The sequence below is a fragment of the Fusarium oxysporum genome, chromosome 10, assembly GCF_000149955.1.
Source record: "Fusarium oxysporum f. sp. lycopersici 4287 chromosome 10, whole genome shotgun sequence".
Taxonomy (NCBI): Eukaryota; Fungi; Ascomycota; class Sordariomycetes; order Hypocreales; family Nectriaceae; genus Fusarium; species Fusarium oxysporum.
In genome coordinates, this window is record NC_030995.1 from 1,214,664 (window position 1) to 1,232,962 (window position 18,299).

The 18,299-nt window shown below is 49.8% G+C and overlaps 8 protein-coding genes across 10 annotated transcripts; 4 read left to right on the top strand and 4 right to left on the bottom strand.

Annotated features, from left to right (window-relative positions):
* The first annotated feature begins 31 nt into the window (after window positions 1-31).
* FOXG_11363 (uncharacterized protein) lies at window positions 32-3,933 on the top strand. The gene has a single exon (XM_018390963.1). It carries the CDS (start codon window positions 499-501, stop codon window positions 3,664-3,666), a length of 3,168 nt encoding a protein of 1,055 aa, XP_018249527.1. The 5' UTR covers window positions 32-498; the 3' UTR covers window positions 3,667-3,933.
* Window positions 43-5,870, bottom strand: FOXG_11364 (uncharacterized protein). The gene is made up of 2 exons (XM_018390964.1): window positions 5,459-5,870; window positions 43-5,412 (listed from the first exon to the last, which is right to left on the bottom strand). The coding sequence occupies exons 1-2, from the start codon at window positions 5,665-5,667 to the stop codon at window positions 3,900-3,902; spliced, it is 1,722 nt and encodes a 573-aa protein (XP_018249528.1). The 5' UTR covers window positions 5,668-5,870; the 3' UTR covers window positions 43-3,899.
* Window positions 5,871-6,126: 256 nt separating this feature from the next.
* Window positions 6,127-8,571, top strand: FOXG_11365 (ribose-phosphate pyrophosphokinase). Of its 2 annotated transcripts, XM_018390965.1 has the most exons (3): window positions 6,127-6,321; window positions 6,462-6,609; window positions 6,666-8,571. In XM_018390965.1, exons 1-3 carry the CDS (start codon window positions 6,211-6,213, stop codon window positions 7,916-7,918), a joined length of 1,512 nt encoding a protein of 503 aa, XP_018249529.1. In that variant the 5' UTR covers window positions 6,127-6,210; the 3' UTR covers window positions 7,919-8,571. The 2 variants fall into 2 exon arrangements, with proteins under 2 accessions (XP_018249529.1, XP_018249530.1); XM_018390966.1 differs by having other exon boundaries at window positions 6,462-8,571.
* On the bottom strand, window positions 6,147-10,051 carry FOXG_11366 (oxidoreductase). Of its 2 annotated transcripts, XM_018390968.1 has the most exons (6): window positions 9,303-10,049; window positions 8,940-9,249; window positions 8,832-8,887; window positions 8,674-8,782; window positions 8,083-8,614; window positions 8,017-8,036 (listed from the first exon to the last, which is right to left on the bottom strand). In XM_018390968.1, exons 1-5 carry the CDS (start codon window positions 9,722-9,724, stop codon window positions 8,582-8,584), a joined length of 930 nt encoding a protein of 309 aa, XP_018249532.1. In that variant the 5' UTR covers window positions 9,725-10,049; the 3' UTR covers window positions 8,017-8,036; window positions 8,083-8,581. The 2 variants fall into 2 exon arrangements, with proteins under 2 accessions (XP_018249531.1, XP_018249532.1); XM_018390967.1 differs by having other exon boundaries at window positions 6,147-8,614; window positions 9,303-10,051.
* A 941-nt stretch (window positions 10,052-10,992) lies between these two features.
* Window positions 10,993-13,776, top strand: FOXG_11367 (uncharacterized protein). Its single transcript, XM_018390969.1, has 2 exons — window positions 10,993-11,267; window positions 11,329-13,776. The coding sequence occupies exons 1-2, from the start codon at window positions 11,218-11,220 to the stop codon at window positions 12,647-12,649; spliced, it is 1,371 nt and encodes a 456-aa protein (XP_018249533.1). The 5' UTR covers window positions 10,993-11,217; the 3' UTR covers window positions 12,650-13,776.
* Window positions 11,484-14,528, bottom strand: FOXG_11368 (E3 ubiquitin-protein ligase RAD18). Its single transcript, XM_018390970.1, has 2 exons — window positions 13,807-14,528; window positions 11,484-13,756 (listed from the first exon to the last, which is right to left on the bottom strand). The coding sequence occupies exons 1-2, from the start codon at window positions 14,306-14,308 to the stop codon at window positions 12,903-12,905; spliced, it is 1,356 nt and encodes a 451-aa protein (XP_018249534.1). The 5' UTR covers window positions 14,309-14,528; the 3' UTR covers window positions 11,484-12,902.
* Window positions 14,529-14,662: 134 nt separating this feature from the next.
* Window positions 14,663-16,389, top strand: FOXG_11369 (DNA polymerase delta subunit 3; the record flags this gene model as incomplete). The annotated part of the gene is made up of 5 exons (XM_018390971.1): window positions 14,663-14,865; window positions 14,921-14,976; window positions 15,028-15,230; window positions 15,287-16,126; window positions 16,235-16,389. The coding sequence occupies exons 1-5, from the start codon at window positions 14,812-14,814 to the stop codon at window positions 16,387-16,389; spliced, it is 1,308 nt and encodes a 435-aa protein (XP_018249535.1). The 5' UTR covers window positions 14,663-14,811.
* Window positions 16,226-18,210, bottom strand: FOXG_11370 (uncharacterized protein). The gene is made up of 2 exons (XM_018390972.1): window positions 17,441-18,210; window positions 16,226-17,390 (listed from the first exon to the last, which is right to left on the bottom strand). Exons 1-2 carry the CDS (start codon window positions 18,173-18,175, stop codon window positions 16,455-16,457), a joined length of 1,671 nt encoding a protein of 556 aa, XP_018249536.1. The 5' UTR covers window positions 18,176-18,210; the 3' UTR covers window positions 16,226-16,454.
* Window positions 18,211-18,299: the final 89 nt, after the last annotated feature.

Below are 18,299 nucleotides of genomic sequence, written 5' to 3' on the forward strand. Positions count from 1 at the left end.
CCTCTGGCAAACAGTGAACTCATAACTGCATTTTGTGGAGATCACCAGCTCCAACCACGCCCAGCACATTTCAACATCACACCTGTACGACTTCATTGCCGCAGTCACGGCCCCCAACGAACAATTGTGCACCCAATCCATTGATCTCTCTAGCTTCCCACTTCGTCCGTTCCTTTGTTCATCCGTGTTGGTGAGACGAGGCCAAAGCATCTACACATCTTTGCCTGCCAGGACCCCTCCCTTCATCCAGTTGAAAGAAAGCGCAGAACTGGATTGGGGTTGTTGCATCCATCGAGTCTACCGCGCGTTAGGTTTGATGCGCCTTATCACACAAGAAAGTGTTCTTTACGGAAGCGAATGTTGGGATAGTGTTCACTGAGCGGGATGCAACTATTCACACCCTGGTCAACATTCTTACAACAAAGAGTTCTATCGCACGGAGCTTAACGGCAAGACCAACTCCGTTGCTCTATCACATATTATTTTCTCGAGTCACAAATGGTTCCTCATCGGCGTGAGCCTCAAGTGGAGGCCCCTGGTGACTCCCAAGCAGGTCTTGAGAATCACTTGCGCAATCTGATCATCTCTAATGGCCCACCATTACACGATTCTGTGCCCAGGGCTTCTCTGCAGTCAGCTCCACTATCTCAGAGCAACTCAGACAACAGGGGTAATTCTGTTGAAACGTCCGACGGTGCCCCTCATCAGTCCAAACCTGCACGGAAGCGGCTAAACCAGGCACAAAGACGCCAAATGAGCTCTCAACTATCCATATCTATTGATCCTCGGGCCCAGCAACCTCCCCCAGATAGAGCTTACCAAAGTCCGACATCTCAATACTCCCGCCCCTCCCAGCCTTATCAACGCCACATGCATACTGACACTCAGCCATGGGGAGCTCCTAGCGAAAATCGTCAAAGTGGCTCGTTTTCCCATCGCCACTGGAATGGCCCTCAGCAGCCTAGGTATCGAGGCTATGATAATACTCCTCCCTCCTCTCGAGGCCGCCCTAACTCTATGCCAATCCAATCGAATCGGGGTTCTGGTTACTTGTACAACACCAGACGCGCAGTTCAGTTCCATCCCGAGGAAATTGCAGCTCAGGATGCTCTGCTTGATCAACTTTGTTTTCAAGTCGTTTCCAATTCTGAAATCGAAAGGTCGGAAATAGCAGAAAAGGAGGAATTCCGTTGCAGGATTGAAACCATTAGTCGAGAGGTCATCGCCAACTATGAGAAGGAGGAAAGGCCAGAAACAGACTTTCAACCCCTCACAGTTCAGCTGAAATGCTTTGGCAGTTTGTCTTCAGGCTTCGCAACCAAGGCCTCAGACATGGATCTTGGTCTTCTTTCACCAATGTCTGTCTCCCAGCCTGATGCTCCAGGATCTCCTATACCGCGTCTCCTAGAGAAGGCATTCTTGGAAGCTGGTCTAGGGGCGAGGCTTCTGACCCGAACTAGAGTCCCCATCATCAAGCTATGCCAGTCCCCGCCGGAAAAGCTTCGGCAAGGACTTCTTGAGGAGAGATTTCGATGGGAGAATGGCCTTGATGAAGCCCCTGAAGCTCAGGAAGATGATGAACACGATCCACAAGCAGCAAACAATGAGCATGAAAGTCAGCAAGACCCCCTTGCAGGGATTCAAAACAGTCCCACAGCCGTCGTTGAGCCCATATCACAGGATTCCACCCAAGTCGGCACGAAAACAATTGAACTTAAGCAAGGTCCCAGAAGTTCTCTCTCCTCGTACTATGGCTTGGCCAAGCGAGTTCTTCGTAGAGCCGGTGGCCGTGATGCTACCATCTCTAATTGTCACGTACTCTCGGATGAAGATTGGATTCTATTGAACAGAGTGAGCGAGGCCTTCATCAGCGGTCTTGCGGATACTCGTCTCCGTGATCGCCTGTCCACGTACCCGTCTCTCTCCTTTGTGCAAAATGCAGACAATTCCACCAAACGATCTTTGCTTGGGGTATACACCCAGGTCGAAGGCGAACATATTCGGCAGCGCTGGGAGGAGAGTGGTGTCGAAGAGCGTAACCTGGCTTCTCAATCATTGACTGGGCAGGCCTTGAAGGTGTGGGAGGACGCTCAATACAGAGAAACCTTTGGTACCGATCCCATTTTTTTCACTAAAGAACTTCAATTGGCCCTTGACAAGCTTAAAAGGGCCCCTTCCGTGCAATTTGTGGTTTTGGAACAGGGTCAGCATGAGGCGCCTGTGTCATACTATACGAGGGCACTCTACATTTTCAACGGACTACAGCCAGCTAATGAACAAGCCTTCTCAAAGTGGACGAGTATGCTTGTTACTCAATATGTCAGCGGTATCCATCAGGAGGAGATTCGAAAGATGTTACAGACTTGCATAACCACATGTTCTGAGTCCCTGTCGCTCAAAGGAGTCGGACTCTTGCACAAATGCATCCATTTAGCGTGGGAATTTGAACGAGCATTAGATAAGGATTCCTACGATGAGTCCGTCGTCCAGGATGTTAAAGACTATATCGCGCTGCTGCGGTCACCTTTACAACAAAATGATCACCTGAGGCTTGGCGATGGGTTCTTCATTCCCCTCACACCAACAACGGTAGACCTTGTGGCGAGAATCCGACAACTTCCAGACCCTCACAAGATGGCTCCGAACCAGCCACGCGATCGATACAGAGATCATTTAGAGTTTCCCAAGACAGGCGCAGGTGTGCAATGTGACATCAACTTCTCCGCCCATTTGGCTCTTCACAACACGGCTCTCCTACGATGTTACTCTCACACCGATCCGCGCGTTCGGCCCATGGTCTTGTTCGTCAAGCATTGGGCGAAGACTCGTGGGATCAACTCGGGATATCGCGGAACCCTTAGCAGCTATGGCTACGTTTTGATGGTCCTTCATTATCTAGTCAACGTCGCTGAGCCCTTTGTTAGCCCAAATCTCCAGCAGCTCGCTCCTCCTCCGCCCCCAGGGCTCTCGCCTGTTGAATTCGAGGATATGGTTATGTGCCGTGGCCATAACGTTCAGTTTTGGCGTAACGAAGAGGAAATCCTAAATCTGGCACGTGCAAACCAGCTAAATGGTAACAAAGACACCATTGGCCACCTCCTGCGTGGCTTCTTCGAGTATTATGCCCATAGCAGTATGCTCAGCACTTCCATGGGCAGAGGATTTGACTGGGGAAGAGATGTGCTCAGTTTGCGGACCCCAGGTGGTTTGCAGACAAAGCAAGACAAGGGTTGGACTGGCGCCAGAACAGTCATCGAGGCTCAAAATGTTGGGCCTCATCCGCCACCTCAGTCCGACCAAGCGTCTTCCACGACAGTGCATCCTAAGGAGAGTGATGTAAAGGATACAGGAGCACAGCCCAAGCAGGGCACGCAAGGCAGCGTCACAGGTAAGAATGGAGAATTCAAGGAAGTCCGTCACCGCTATCTCTTTGCTATCGAGGACCCCTTCGAGCTGGATCACAACGTTGCTCGAACTGTCACACACAACGGTATTGTGTCAATTCGCGATGAGTTCCGTCGGGCGTGGAAGATTATCAAGTCGGCTGGCAATGGCAGCCCTCAGGAAAGCTTACTCCGGGATGTGACCGACGTAGAGGAAGAAGACAGTCCTTTGTCTCGCCTCCTGGATGAGATTCATGGAGCGGGTCGATCCCGGAACACTTGATTGTATAATTATGATGTTGAGACGATGTACGAAGTTACGGACGGGTCAGGGTCAGGATCGGTGGTGGCGCAACGAGACGTAATCGTGTGGCTCAATATTTGAGTCTTTGATAATGGCTAGGCTTGGTGGGATTTATCGTCGGTACGATATTCACCATGTAACAAATTACACAAGAGTAGTAAGCTTCTTTTGATCTTGGTATCGGTATGCATTGTGATTTTTGATGCTTAACTTTATTGAGACAGCACGTCAAAGAGGTTTCTTGACGAAGACTTGGCAGAGTTGTTCTGCCTTTTGGGGGCATCATCTTTACCCACCTTCCGCTTTTTCTTGTCTTTGGCAGTTCTTTTTGGCTTTGCGTCCATGTTGACATTTGGCAATGGGACAAGCCTAGAAATTGTCTTATAAATCCGGTCCTCATTGCTTCTTTGCAGAAATACAATGGTTCTCTCCACATCAGGAAACTCCGCCAGAGGCGGTAATGACGACAGCATGTCGTTTAGATCTGGTAGGGTTCTTTGAAGCTGCCCAAGTGAGATGATTTGCTTCAAGAGTCGAAACGAGTAAAAAGCAGCTTGAAGATGAGCAACAAAGTGAAGAGTATCCCAAGTAATTTTCCTAAAAGTTGGGGCTTGTAAACTCTCTTCCAAAATCTGCAGTGAATGTGAATGCTTGCCATCTTCATGGCTATATCGTATATCAAGGGTCAGGCACAGGATGTACCAAGCCCGAGTTACGTCGACTTGTGTTCCTGCTCTGATCATAGTCATCAGTCTGACCAACTCTTGAGACCAAGCTTTCGCTTCTTTTTGGGGTAGCATAAGAACCTGTCGCCCTTTTTGTACCAGAGTGTTGACCCTCCGGTACTCCTGAACAGTTGAAAAAGCACCAGGAATGATCCATCGGGCTACTGTGTAAGCCAACTGTCGAATTGACGTGCTCTGTTCCCAAGCACTTCCCCGCGAAGGACTCTCTAACAGAATAGGAAGAAACATCTTGGGGTCGCTTGCAGTGTGCATGTGGCCATTCTGGGGTCCCAGTTGCAATACCATCTCCGATATTCTGGGGTCCAGTGAACCGATCTCTATTACTTTTCCGTATGTTGAGGTGGGAATTGGTGCAACTACATGGTCTAGATACTCGTGACAGAACTCAGTGTAACCCGTTTGGTCGGTGGTTGGTTGTGCACACTCCTGCAAGAGTTGTGGAAGTGTCGAATGGGCAGACCGTTTTCGTTCGTAAGCAAGTCGGCACATCTCAGCAGAAGACGCAAGCTTAAGTTTCTCGCAGATGTGGGAAGGACGAAAGCTTGCGCATGCGAGATTGGACTGATCATCAAGATAAATGTCGCGAAGAAAGACGACGCTTCCCTTGCCCAGATCATGAACCAAAAGATCCGAGTCGGAGGTGAGAACCGTCCCGCCCGATTGCGACAAATGCTGTGCGCAGTATGCATCCGCCTCGCCCGGAACAAGAATCACCATCTTGGTGTAGCGTGGCGAAGACCTCAAGGCATCAATGATAGCAGGGACATGAAAACTGGGTGGCAATGCCGATTTTCCTGGTGGTTTAACTGCAGAGAAGAGGACTGGAGCAATCTCATTGGCAGCCGAGAAGTACGATGGGAAGAAACCATTGGTTTCAGATGAATGTGAGACCTTCAATTGATTGAGACTTTTGATCATGCGCTGCATGCGAACGGGTTCTTTTCCTTGTGGTAGATATCCGTCAAAGTATATGGCGTCGCTGTTGTGGTCAGTCTCAACCAGGCAACAAGAGACACCGAACTTACATGCCTACACCACGCCGAGTGAGTTCATCCAACCATGCTACAGCGGTCTCACCGAGAAGTTTGTATGACGGCTGAGGAATACCATGTCTGTTGCAGATGTACAAAATATGATACGCTAATGCTGGTCCATCGATGACTACGTGTTCATTGTTGAGGAGTCCATGAACAACGTATGGCTCTAGGGTAGATATGAGGCGAGGAATCCCCATGTTGCGGGAGGGTTTCAAGGTTAGTGAAGCTCTATCCCATTTCCATTGAGAAAAAAGCCCAGTTTGTTATTGTTCAAGAGAATAAAATAGGTCTTTCCGGGCTCCTCAGTGTCGTTGTTACTCAGAACTCAGTTGTGGAGGTTCCAAGGCTGCTGCTTCATCGTAAAAGGGCCTGGCATCTCAGCTAATCAAGCAAGAATTTCAAGGCCCTTGACTGAGAAATTGCGAGGCTGTGACGCAGTTTCCGGGATGCCCCGCTTAGTTAATGACTGCGGGGGTAGTAGCACAGTGTATGACACTGTAGCTCTTCCGGCTTCAGGATGCTTGATTTGGTGCCAGAATTGGCCTTTGACCCCACTATAAGAGAAGCTCAGCTACTATCTACAGTAAGTGTCAGCTTTCCGACACACAGTGCAACGAGCCGGGGCAACGAAAAAAAAAAGCTCCAACCTGAACGCGGCTTTCCTTCAACCTCAACTTTTCTTTCTTCCTCCATTGCCTTCAAAGCTTCACCCTTCCACGTCGGTCGATGGGCTGGTCAAGATGCGCAATACACTGATCTTCGCAGGCAATTCCTGCCCAGTCCTCACAGGCCAAATCTGCGAGAATCTGGGCATGCATCCTGCCAGCGCTGAGCTTACCCAGTTCTCCAATGTGAGCTTCCCTTGCCCTAGTGCTCGTAGCCATGGTCATTCAACATGACCTTTCTTTGGCCAACCATCACGATTACTCCTCTACAGGCCCATGTTTGGCAGTAAAACAAGCTGCGTGCTTTGAGCTAACCAGTGCCCAAGGGTGAAACGAGCGTCAGAATTCTGACAAGTGTCCGAGAGAAGGACGTCTTCGTTGTCCAATCAGGCAGCCCCAGCATCAATGACTCCATCATGGAGCTTCTCATCATGATCTCGGCCTGCAAAGGCGGTTCTGCTAACAAAGTCACTGGTTCGTGGTTCTCGTCCCCTGTTTGAGACCTCAATCGGCTTACTTGTTACGTCCAGCCGTACTTCCTTATTTTCCCTACAGCCGCCAGTCAAAGAAGAAATCGCATAGAGGTGCGATTACTGCTCGCATGCTTGCCAACTTGTTGGGTGTTGCTGGCGTTAAGCACGTTATCACTGTCGACCTTCATGCCTCGCAGATGCAGGGCTTCTTCAAGTGTCCCGTTGACAACCTGCACGCAGAGCCTATCCTCGCGAAGTGGATCCGCCACAACGTGTCTAACTGGCGCGAAGCGGTCGTGGTCTCCAAGAACGCTGGAGGAACGAAGCGAGTGACATCGCTTGCGGATGCTCTCAAGCTTAATTTCGGGATTGTTACTACAGACAGGAAGCGTGTGAGTAACATGACAGCGAGCATGATCATGAGGCACTTCGATCATAATGTCGAGCGTCAACCCACGCCGTTGGAGTCTAACCGACCCATTCCCTACCGTGGACCCCCGGCTTCCGAACGTGCTGTCGAGTCCGAGGCTACCCCTAAGAGGCAGACACCCCCTCCTCGCTCCACGCGAATTGTGACGAACTCACAGGGCTCTCCCACACGGGTCAACAGCTCTGCTCGTTCAGTCACTCCCAACGCTGCCGAGGCTGCGGATCCTAACACTACCCCCCCTGCTGGATCACCCGATAGTTCGGCTGATGGCGACGCGGATTATGATGATCATAAAGCGTCTGAGGTTACACAGGGCCGTTTGGTTCAAGGTCGTATCGTCGAGGATGACTATCCGTCTCCTGATCGATCTGTTGTCGATGGCAGTGTGGAGGATGATCCCATGACTATGTCTCATGCTTCATCATTCTTCGTCCCTGAGCCTCAATCTCTTGGAGGATCTGGCGACGCTGCGGCAAGTTCCGATGAGGAGGACAACGCATTCGAGGATCCAGGTGCCGAGCATCTTATCACTCTAGTTGGAAACGTCAAGAATCGGACCGTTTTTATCGTGGACGACATGATTGACAAGGCTGGCTCTTGGATCGCTGCAGCCGAGACAGTGGTCAAGAAAGGCGGAGCAAAGAAGGTTTATTGCATGGCCACGCATGGTGTTTTTGGCGGCGACAGCCTGGAACAACTGCAAGCATGCGAGTGCATCGACCAAATTGTTGTGACCAACAGCTTTCCAATTGATAAGGACAGGGCACGCAGCATCAGCAAGCTCGTGGTTCTCGACCTCTCATTCCTACTGGCGGAGGCCATTCGACGTAACCACTATGGCGAGGCTCTTTCGCCTCTCTTCCAACATTATGGTGATTAGATAGGACTGCATCGCAATGCTTCCAATCTCACACAGTCACCCGTTGCTACGCAATCGTGCCTAGTCTGTCTTGGCAGCTAAGTGCTTATCGACACTACCATTTGTGTTTTGATGATTACTATTCATTTTTAGCGAGGCGTCTGGGGGCAAGGACATATCGGTACCCTATGCTGGACCATTGAATCTGAGGATGAAAATTCCGACAAAAAAGCAGAGTAGGTGATGAATTACGATTTCAGTTCCTGGTCTTTTGGTTTGGGTTCGTGATGTGATGTGATGTAGCGCCAGTCTTTTGTCCGGGATCAGTTAAATGCAACCCAGCGGTGCTGTCACTTGTTGACGGCAAGGGCCCGATTCATCCCAGAATGGGTTCTTAACGGAACGTTGGTAGAATAATCTTTCGGTCTTAGAAGGCCTGCAACTTAGAACCGTCATGGATTCATGTCTCTTCGGGGACAAATGAGTTGTGGGCAAGAGAAATTTCCGAACATTTTGTAAACAGGATGCACTTGATACCAGTTTGTGTCGAATATAGCGGTTTAAGCCATCATATCTATCTATAACCAAGACTTTTGTTTAATACAACTCATATATAGTAATTGTACCATCTGTTCGCTTGAATCGCTGTTATGCTGGCTGTTTATTATGTTTACTTTCGACTGTCTAAGTCTTTCGGTGCATAATACCAGCACCAGCCTGTGGCCCAGAAGATTAGCCAAAGTTTCGACTCTCGAGTTTTTGAGTCAGTATCTTACCTGATGACTGGGGAAGACTAGCGTATCGGCAACAACGACGTTCTCTCGGCGAGTTGCGGTAAACACGATGATCTCAGCAATGTCGTCGGGGGTGAGAGGTTCACATCCGCTGCTCGCAAGTCAGTACCATGTATTTTGACCAGTTCAAGACAACCTACGCATAGACAGCATCGGCCTTTTCCTTATCGCCATAGAATCGTACCACGGAGAACTCCTATTAAGCCGTGAGAATCTCGTCATGTTGGCCACGCATAGGTTACGCTTACAGTTTCGACCTGACCGGGATCAATCTCAATAACACGGACACGACTGGCAATGAGCTCCTTTCGCAAGCTGTCAGTGAAGCTGCGAACAGCGGCCTTTGTAGCGCAGTAGATGCCACCACCGGGGTAAGGCTCTCGGCCAGCAATGGAGCCGACGTTGATGATATCACCGTGGCCACCGTCTGGTCGGGCGAGGAAGATGGGGAGGATAGCCTGGGTCATATTGATGAGACCTGTGACGTTTGTTTGGAACATAACATTGATGTCCTCCTCAGCAATTTCAGGGGCACGAGCAACACCCTTGACCAGACCTCTATTGTGTTGTTAGCAACCATTCAGCGAAGTTGTCCACATACAGGAGCTTACGCATTGTTGACGAGCACGTCAATGTTCCTCCACTCCTCGGGCAAGTTGCCGACAATACCCTTAACCTCAGCAGGGTTGCTCACATCGAGTTTGAACGGCAGAACCTTGACACCATCGCCGACCTCCCTCTTGATTTCTTCAGCAAGTGCATTGAGGGAATCAACACGGCGTGCAGTGAGGATGAGACGAAGATCATTCTTGGGCGCAGTCCGAGCGAACTCCAGAGCCGTGGAGCGGCCGATGCCGGAGGATGCACCAGTGACAAGGATTGTCTTGCCAGTGAGACGTTTGGCAGCAGCGGAAGCCATTGTGCGACGAGTGAAAAGGGGGCGAAAGAGGGGAGTGAAGGAGTTTGAGTGTGAGGTTGACAAAGAGACGTTGAGGGTCTTGAATGCGGTAGTGAATAGGCGACGGGTATTCATTTGTTGACTAAGATGGTGGGGAAGATGGAGATGAGGATGGTGTGATTGGACTTGATAAGAGAGGTTGAAGATTGGAGGAGTCAGAGTTGAAGTATTGGGAAGGGTTCAGTTCGGGTATGAGAGATAATGATGTTGTCTAGACCAGATATTGGTTCCTATCGTGACTCCACTGAAGATATCTAGATTACAAAGACACCTTCTGATCAGACAAAAGGAACAGACAAACAGATCAAGAGAACATGATGATGAGAGTCGAATTTGAGGCCTTTCCAAGATACAATGCCTCCAACGTTCCAAACTGTCATATTGGAGGAGCGGCCTTTTCTTACCCCGCGATTCGACATGTATTCCAGTGGGGTCGGGTGTTGGAGTTGAGGGGCCTGGGGGACATGAGTCTAGGAATTGTCCTATCAGAAGCTATAAAAGTTGCTATATTTCTGGCCAAAGTGACGAGAACGCCTATACGTCCTCTACTCTGTGTCTACCCCCAAAACTTGACATGAAGACCTCGGCTTTGAGTTTAACTACCGCCTTTACCCGCTCGCTTACAGCTTCAGCTAGGCATTGGATTTCACTCATCGCCATCATTCGTTAAAACAAGATCGAATTCTCTTATAAGTAGTCCCGAGAGATAGTAGTTTGTCACGGCGCTGTCTAACAGGCGTGGCTGCAATCCAACGAGACTGTACTTAAAGGTGCAGCATGGAAAGAGATCTTTATTGAAGATAATTTTTGTCCTTGTATAAGTCGCTGCTAGGAAGCGATACTTGCTGAACACTCACCGTTTCTTTGAGGTGAAAGTGTAAACTTGAATGGGTTAGAAGTGAAAGAATGTTCTTTATAGGGCCAGAAGGCAAGGTGGCCCTCACAAAGGATAGGCTCTCAAGCACATGACGAAGCAATTCAATACTAAGGTATCTATGAGTTGATGGTTGAGATGAAATCACTTTATTGGTTGCCATGACATCCGATATTCTTCAAACACTTGCCACGGCACAAGGGATTTAGGATTTGACGAAAATCCATGACTTGCAGATGATTTCAAAGAATATACTGTAACGCTTAGAGCGGAAAGGTATAGTATTTAAACTTGCATAGATAGCCTCTTTTATTCTAATGGCATCTGAAGATCCAATGCTGTCCCTACCTACCTACCCGCTGAACCATATCGAAAGAAAGGGGAATCACCCCTGGCAATTCACTAAACCCCCCACCAAGGTATCATTGTCCCTGGTGACAGCTAGCTCTAGCCCACCAAAGCCACGGGACGGGGCGATGCCACCGTGCATTGCATTCACCGCGCGCATCCTCCAAATGTGTCGTCATTCTTCAGAACTTTCTTTGAACATCCATTATTTCGTCTTATGACGTGAAAAATAGCTGTTGACGGATCTTGACCTTTTATCCCTGTGGGCTTACGTTCTGCAAGGCGAAACACCCTCCCAGAACCGATTCTTATTTGCGTACACCGATTCAGCTTGCAAAACGACATCATGGGCGAGCTCGCCGACTACCTCATCAATAACGACCCCAGCTTCAGCAGGTAGCAAACCCTGTCCCACGTATCTGGTTAACTATTGTTTATTTGACTAACAACTCTCGAGGTCACGATTAGCAGCCCGATACTCGGATTTTCGATCACAGCGCACCTTGAATCCCGATGGCTACCAGGCAAATATTTCCGCCTGGCGCCAGGCCCTCTCAGATCTTGTCGCCAAGGGCAAGATTTCCCACCGCGGATCCAGCCCCGTTCACTTCGTCCTCAAACTCGACGACTCCTTACTACGGTCACTGGAACACAAGGAATTTGGCCAGCCCCTGGCCCTCGGAACCGTAGTGCGCGAAGCGACCGCCGGCCGGGACTTTATACCACTACAGGATTTCGAGAAATCGCAACAGAGCATCTATCAGCGCAGTTGGGCTGGTCTGCCATGGAGTGTGATGAGTTGGACTTTGCGACAGCTGGGCGTGGTAGACCCTGCTAGAGGCGACGACAAGCTGCCCACAGGTCAATATGTCATTGTCAAGAATATGGAAGCTGCCGCGAAGGAGCTGGGCGATCTGATGGCCGAAAAAGTGTCAAGATTCGATCGCGTTTTCAGCAGAGCACAATTTCAAAAAGCCTTTTCCGCCGCTCTCGTTAAAGGCCAACATCTGACGGACTCAGACCTAGACGTTCTACTGAAGTTTTTGTCGCGGGACAAGGAAGTCATCGAATATGATGGGAAAACGATCAGAATCAAGGGCTCTGGGGAGCAGAGCGGTATCACAAAGGAAGACGCTGCGATCGCATCCCTGAAGGAGCTCACAGAAAGTCTGAAGCACCAAGCCGACCTCCTTAACACACGCATCGATGAACTCTCCCAAACAGCCAAGGATGCCGTCACTAAAAAGAATCGCGTTGCAGCTCTTGCGGCGCTCAAATCCAAAAAGATTGCCGAGACTTCGTTGGCTACTCGCTACGCGACTCTGAACCAATTAGAAGAAGTTTCCGCCAAGCTCGAGCAGGCTGCTGACAATGTGCAGCTTGTCAACGTCATGGAGGCTTCTTCTGGTGCGCTGGCAAGCCTCAATGCACAGGTCGGTGGTGCCGAGCGCATCGATGCAGTTATGGATCGCCTACGGGAGCAGAGCAGTGCGACCGACGAGGTGAGCGCTATTCTGGCCGAATCAACAGGCGAGGTCATCGACGAAACTGCGCTCGACGACGAGCTCGAGGCTATGGAGGCGCAAGAGCGCGAAAAGGAAGAAGAGAAGACGAAGAGCAAGGAGGCCGAGGAACAGAAAGTCCGCGACGAACGGGAGGCAGCCGAGGCGCAAAAGAAGCTCGACGAGTTGCCTGATGTGCCTGCTGATGGTGAGGAGATCCGACAGAAGGAGCAGACACCAACATCCGAGACTGGAATTGCAAATCTGGCGATATAGAAGGCGCCAGGCGAACGGGCTGGGAAGAGAACGAAGCTCAGTGCAGGCCGAATGGTTCATACGTGTACATGATGATATAGTAGGATATCCCTGGCGTTTTTGGGCTTAAGATTGTACAAGTGGGTTTTTGTTCATTAAAATCTATACACTAAGGGCACATTTGTTGTGCCATTATAGTATCATTAAGTGGTATCTCAATGCATGCCCTTCTATATATGCCATTCCAACCATCAGTATGCCGTTCTTAACCGACTTACGAGTCGCGATCGTAGTTCTCAGGCCAGGGGTTGCTGTGTATTCGGTCTTGTGAGAACCTGTCCCTGCGGGTGTCTGATGGATGTCTGCTCGAATCCCTATTGCTTCCTCGGTGGCCCTTAGATTGAGAGTGCGATGGCTCAGGCGATGGACTATCGGAATGCGACGGTCGACCTGGGATTCCTTCAGCCGGTCTTGACGGAAAAGCCGAGGGTCTTGACACAGCCCGCCAGTCTGCAGAATGGTCTTGCATTCGATCGCTATTCTCTTGTGGTATTGTTTCCCCGTCCGTTTTCGACTCGTTAGCAGCCTCTTCAGCCTTCTTTTTGGCCTCAAGCCTAGTCCTCTTTGCATTTGCAATCAGGTCTTTAAAGGACGAATCATGTTTAGCTGCCCATGCTGCACCGTCGAAGTCTTTGTCTTTGATGATTGCTGCATTCTGTACAGATCGCCCTGTTGTTGGAGCTCGTCCTCCTTGTGTCCGTTCCCAGACATCCAAATCATGTAACAATTCGTGACGTTTCCTTGGGCGTGCAGCGTCGCAGTTTGAATTCCATATCGTCATCCACTCTTTATGTCGGCGCTCTAGAAGAATTCGAGGGCCCTGATTTGAAATACCAAGATCAGACATCTTCTTTCGCAAAGCTTGGTCCTTGAACATAGAGTAATTCATTGCAGGGAGGCGGTCCGGAGCCTTTGTCTGATGTCGCTGTTGGCTGAAGCTGGTGTTTAAACTACTGCCAGGAGTTCCCCGTAGCTTTTGTACAGGTCCTGTACATGTCTCGAGGTGCTTGAAAACCTGCCATTCCTTCATTCGACTTTCGCAAACTGGGCACGCGACAAGGCCGTCCTCTGGCGATTGTTAGGAAAGAAATATGCGCCTTTGGCACTGCTGAACTCACCTGGCTCCGGCTGAAAGCCCTCACCATCCTCTGAGTCTCCGACAGTCTCGTACTCTTCAGAAAGAACTGTATATGAGGGGGCGGATCGAGTGTTTCGCAGTCGCGTGGATGACCGTAGTCGCTTGCCGTCTGGCGCACCCCCCGACTCATGATGGTCTTCGACTGTTTTTCGTTTCGAGCTTGTCTTCTTGGTATTTGCGTTTCGCGCCAGCTCTAGCGTTGCTGGTCTGGCATTGATGAATGCTTGCACAGCTTCTTCCATTGCCCAATTGCTCCGTAACTTGAGCTCTTGCTCTGATGCGCGACACAGTGGGCATTTGCCCTCATTGGACAAGACCCGGCGGATACATAGCGAGCAGAAAGTATGGCAGCAGGTGGTGATCATAGGGGTTTTGTAAAAGTCCTTGCATATTTGACATCGTAAAGCGCTTTCGACTGCGGCAAGGGCAGTTAGTGGCGTCGTGAGCCAGTCTGTAGAGTCGGGGACATCATGGTCGGCCATGGGGGGCGCAAATGTGCGAACAGGGGCTAAAACGAATGAGTAATATGATTCAGAGGGCGAGCACGTCCAAAGAAGACGGCCTCGAGGTTAAAATGGTCTTGATATCCTCAGTTGGACTTTGTAAATTTAGGACAAAGATCCCAGATCCAGAATAAAGTGGTCGCGCTGGAGACGCGATCGCTAGGATGACGCTGGCAGTGATTGAAGAACCCGATTCTAGAATAACGCCCTTGAAACGGTCAGATTGAGTTAGTGTAGGCTTCGATAAGGTATTACTTATGCATTTAACCAGTTAGCGGCTGGCGTTTTGAAAGCACTCCACGTGATGTCGCGTCCTCTCAACGCGTACTTTCCTGTTTCTGTTTCCTAGGAGCTAGGTATGGATCTTTAATGAGGGACAGCGATTTTGTCAATCGAGTCTCACCGCGTAAAGTCAACCATTTTTCGTGTTATTTGCCCTCAATTTTAACTCAAGTTACAAGACTTCAAAAACCAAAAGCAACATGGACGAACATAAAAAGTTTCTAGCAGATCGTCTGCTTAGTGAAGAACAACCGGTTTGTTTCAACCCTTTTGTCACTTTCACTTAGTATAGCCACTGATGGAGTGTAGATCACGTATCGGGTCTTGAGTAGAGCTTTGGATGTACATGTCAACACTGCCAAAGAGTAAGTTTGAGAACTTCGACAGGCTCTGGAATAAGCTCTAACAGTTGACAGGATGCTTTATGACTTTCACAGCTATCAAAATGCGCAGAAAGCTAACTCTGTTCATGCGACATATCTAATTTATGGCACCAAAACTCCAGAGAAGGACGAATCTGACGGCGATGTTGAAATGTCAGGCTCATCGCCCGAGGAGCCCCTTTCAGATGAGGTTCCGACTTCCACACTGACTCTGGCTCGGGAAGAAGAACTAAACGGTACGAACCTATTAAGGGGAACTTATGAGATGGACTCGAATTGACTTGTCTCCTAGATATTCTAGCTGCTTATGAGCAGGTAGTTTCGATCCACGTTTACAGTCTTTCACCTCATCCCCAAAAAGATCTTTCTCTCCTGTCAGATGTTGCATCTCAACTCTCGGAGTATTCATCAAATGGGGACATCACTGCCACATCTAAGAAGTATGGCGTTATTAGCAACCCGAACGCTCGAAGGAGAGAACGGACGATCCGACCTCAAGCGTCTACTTCAGCTCCCTCTCAGGCCGTCAAGACAGAGTCTGCTGCATCAAAGTCAACATCCAAGACAACGATCAAGCAAGAAACGTCAGCGGTGAAGCCCGAGGCAAAGCAAATGAAGCCTGCTAAACAGGAGTCTTCAGCTCCGTCGTCCAAGGAGGGAACACCAGCTCCAAGTGGCGGGAAGAAGCCAGCGCCATCTCTTAAACGAGGAGTATCTGGCGGTATCATGCAATCATTCGCAAAAGCGGCTGCACGACCACCTAAACCCAAGCCTGCCCCCAAGAAGGAAGAGGACACAACTATGGCTCTCTCTGATGACGGTGAGGCAGATGACTCTGATATCGTGGCAACCAAGTCAAAGTCCAGTGTAGATTCTACCGATATCAAGCGAAAGCGCCAGGAACGTGAGGATGCACTACGAAAAATGATGGAAGACGATGACGACGAAGAGGAGAAGGAAGATTCCGACAAGGAATCCGAGCAAGCCGATGAAGAGATGGAAGAAGCACCAGAACCTGAGGCAGAGCCCGAGGCCAAGATTCAAGAAAGAAAGTCTTCGCAGAACGTGAGATCACTGACAACATGTATATCGCGGAAGAGCACTATGCTCAGGTACACTGGGGTGTCACCGTGTTGCCCCCGACGCCCGCTTGAACATTAGTCATGAACTCCTTTTGCACGTACCAGCCAACGATGGGGCCGATAGGCTTAAGCCGATGATTTCCCCCAAGAAAACCCAGATGGGAAATCCTTTTCTGAGGATGAGGCTCCCCCACCGACCAAAGAGGCAGCCCCTGCTCCTACACCTACACCATCATCATCTACAGGCTCCAAATCAAAGAAGCCGGCGCCAAAGGGACAGGGCAACATTATGTCGTTCTTTTCAAAGAAGTAGAATGCATTTAGAAGGACCATTAAGAAGAATTGGGGAGGATAACGACTGCAGAAAACATATTCTAATCATTTGTTGGCATCTATAATATCGCTATCGGCCATTGTGCTAGCAAGCGCCTTGTATTTCTCAGGGTCGGCCTTTATCCTCTGAAGCACGTTTGATAACCTCTCAACACCTTCTACCAAGTCCTTCTCGGGGACATATGCGAATGTCAGCCGTACGGCGTTGTCCAAATAAACAGAAGCCTCATCGCCAGGCACTTGAAACATAGTCCCATTTCCCACAACTAAATTCTCCTCGGTCATCGTGACTTCTGAAACAAGCTTGGCTGAGATACCCTCTTCCAATGTGAGCCACACAAAGTAACCGCCATAAACACTGCCGTTGACAAGACCAGCGTCTCGGATGCCAACATTAAGAGGCTCGAGATGCTTATGTATAGCTTGCATCATGATCCGGTGTCGATGTTGAAGTTGAGGCCTGAGAGTAGTCGCAAGTCGCTCCTGAAGAGCCCCTGACTGAACCAAATCGGCCATGATAGATGCAGAAAACTGACTCGGCGAACCACCAGACTTTGTTGCACCCGTCTGTGCCAATCCAAATGCAAAAGCAGGAGATCCTTCGAGCCAACCAGTTCTCATTCCCGGGCCAGTGAGTTTACTGAACGATCCATTACTGACAGCGTGCCCAAAACCATGGGGATCGTTGTTCGCACGACCCATGGCCAAGTCAATGTCACACAGGCGCGGGAGTAGCATTTCTGGATGCTCGTTGGCGCTCAAACTGCTTGAAACTTTGCTGGGATCGCTGTCGATGCGCCATTGGAGAAAATCATAAACGTCGTCGCAGATGATGAGGGCATCATACTTGCGCGCAAGTCGAACAAGGGCTTCTCGGCGGCGAAGAGACATTGTCTTGCCGGAGGGATTCGAACAAGTGGGAACCGCGTAGATGACATGTCGATAATGCTTACGGTACTTTCCAGCATCACTCACAGGAGCCTAATCGGCGTCAGTTCAAGGACTAGTCACAGTATTCGCGAGTGTCATACCTTGGCTTCTGGGGTGTGCTTCTCAAACTCAGCTAGCTTAGTCTCCAACGCTTCAATATCAACACCCTCCTCATCTTCTGGCGTTGCCCTCAGCCGGCCCTCAAAGCCATTGTCGCGGAAAATCTGGAAGACAAGGTGATAAGAGGGTGAAATGCACCAAACAGCCTGAGTTACATTGGGATCTGTGAAGCTCTGGAGGATGCAAGCGACATTCTGACTTGCACCGCCAGAGATGCAGATACGATTCGGATCTCGTTCAACACGATAGTGCTCCGACAGCCAAGTCGCCAATGCCTCGCGCAGCGGCTGATATCCGGAATCTGGACCGTACTGTAGCGCGGGGACATATATAGCTGGGTCTGAGAGATTGCGCTGAGCAGCAGCTGAGAGGAGGTCAACAGGCAGAAGACCTGGGTTTGGCCAGCCGCGAATCAGATTAATCTGATGCTTCCCCGACTGAGGATTTGAGGGGACTTCAGAAGCGTGGGTTGGCTTTGTCGTCATATTGGCTGTGTTGATGTATGATGGTGATGACAGTGATGGTATTGAGGGGCAATGCCTATTATGGTGACATAGAGGGGAAGCTGCAGCGTTATGAGACAGCACAGAAAAATTACGACTCAACGCCCTGTGGTATTGCTGTTGCACTCCTTTATATATCGCACAATTTCTATACACGCAAACGTCAACAGCGAGCCCAATCGAGCGATGTCGGACCGGTTGGAGGATATTCATGGAGACGAAGACGATTGTCAATGGTTCAGACGGCTAACTTGCCTAGAATGGCGAGGGGTAGAGACGGATAACTGTGGACCTTTCTCTTACAGTACTCGCAGCCAGTCCATTAGCTCAAAATCCG

Coding starts and splice junctions, on each gene's coding strand:
- FOXG_11363 (XM_018390963.1), top strand. CDS start 499: ATGGTTCCTCATCGGCGTGAGCCTCAAGTGGAGGCCCCTGGTGACTCC.
- FOXG_11364 (XM_018390964.1), bottom strand. CDS start 5,667: ATGGGGATTCCTCGCCTCATATCTACCCTAGAGCCATACGTTGTTCAT. Junction 5,413..5,458: donor ACTCGGCGTGGTGTAGGCAT/GTAAGTTCGGTG, acceptor TGACCACAACAG/CGACGCCATATACTTTGACG.
- FOXG_11365 (XM_018390965.1), top strand. CDS start 6,211: ATGCGCAATACACTGATCTTCGCAGGCAATTCCTGCCCAGTCCTCACA. Junction 6,322..6,461: donor AGCTTACCCAGTTCTCCAAT/GTGAGCTTCCCT, acceptor CCAGTGCCCAAG/GGTGAAACGAGCGTCAGAAT. Junction 6,610..6,665: donor TTCTGCTAACAAAGTCACTG/GTTCGTGGTTCT, acceptor TGTTACGTCCAG/CCGTACTTCCTTATTTTCCC.
- FOXG_11366 (XM_018390967.1), bottom strand. CDS start 9,724: ATGAATACCCGTCGCCTATTCACTACCGCATTCAAGACCCTCAACGTC. Junction 9,250..9,302: donor GACGTGCTCGTCAACAATGC/GTAAGCTCCTGT, acceptor ACAACACAATAG/AGGTCTGGTCAAGGGTGTTG. Junction 8,888..8,939: donor ATCCCGGTCAGGTCGAAACT/GTAAGCGTAACC, acceptor ACGGCTTAATAG/GAGTTCTCCGTGGTACGATT.
- FOXG_11367 (XM_018390969.1), top strand. CDS start 11,218: ATGGGCGAGCTCGCCGACTACCTCATCAATAACGACCCCAGCTTCAGC. Junction 11,268..11,328: donor AACGACCCCAGCTTCAGCAG/GTAGCAAACCCT, acceptor ACAACTCTCGAG/GTCACGATTAGCAGCCCGAT.
- FOXG_11368 (XM_018390970.1), bottom strand. CDS start 14,308: ATGGCCGACCATGATGTCCCCGACTCTACAGACTGGCTCACGACGCCA. Junction 13,757..13,806: donor GGGCTTTCAGCCGGAGCCAG/GTGAGTTCAGCA, acceptor AACAATCGCCAG/AGGACGGCCTTGTCGCGTGC.
- FOXG_11370 (XM_018390972.1), bottom strand. CDS start 18,175: ATGAATATCCTCCAACCGGTCCGACATCGCTCGATTGGGCTCGCTGTT. Junction 17,391..17,440: donor AGCACACCCCAGAAGCCAAG/GTATGACACTCG, acceptor GACGCCGATTAG/GCTCCTGTGAGTGATGCTGG.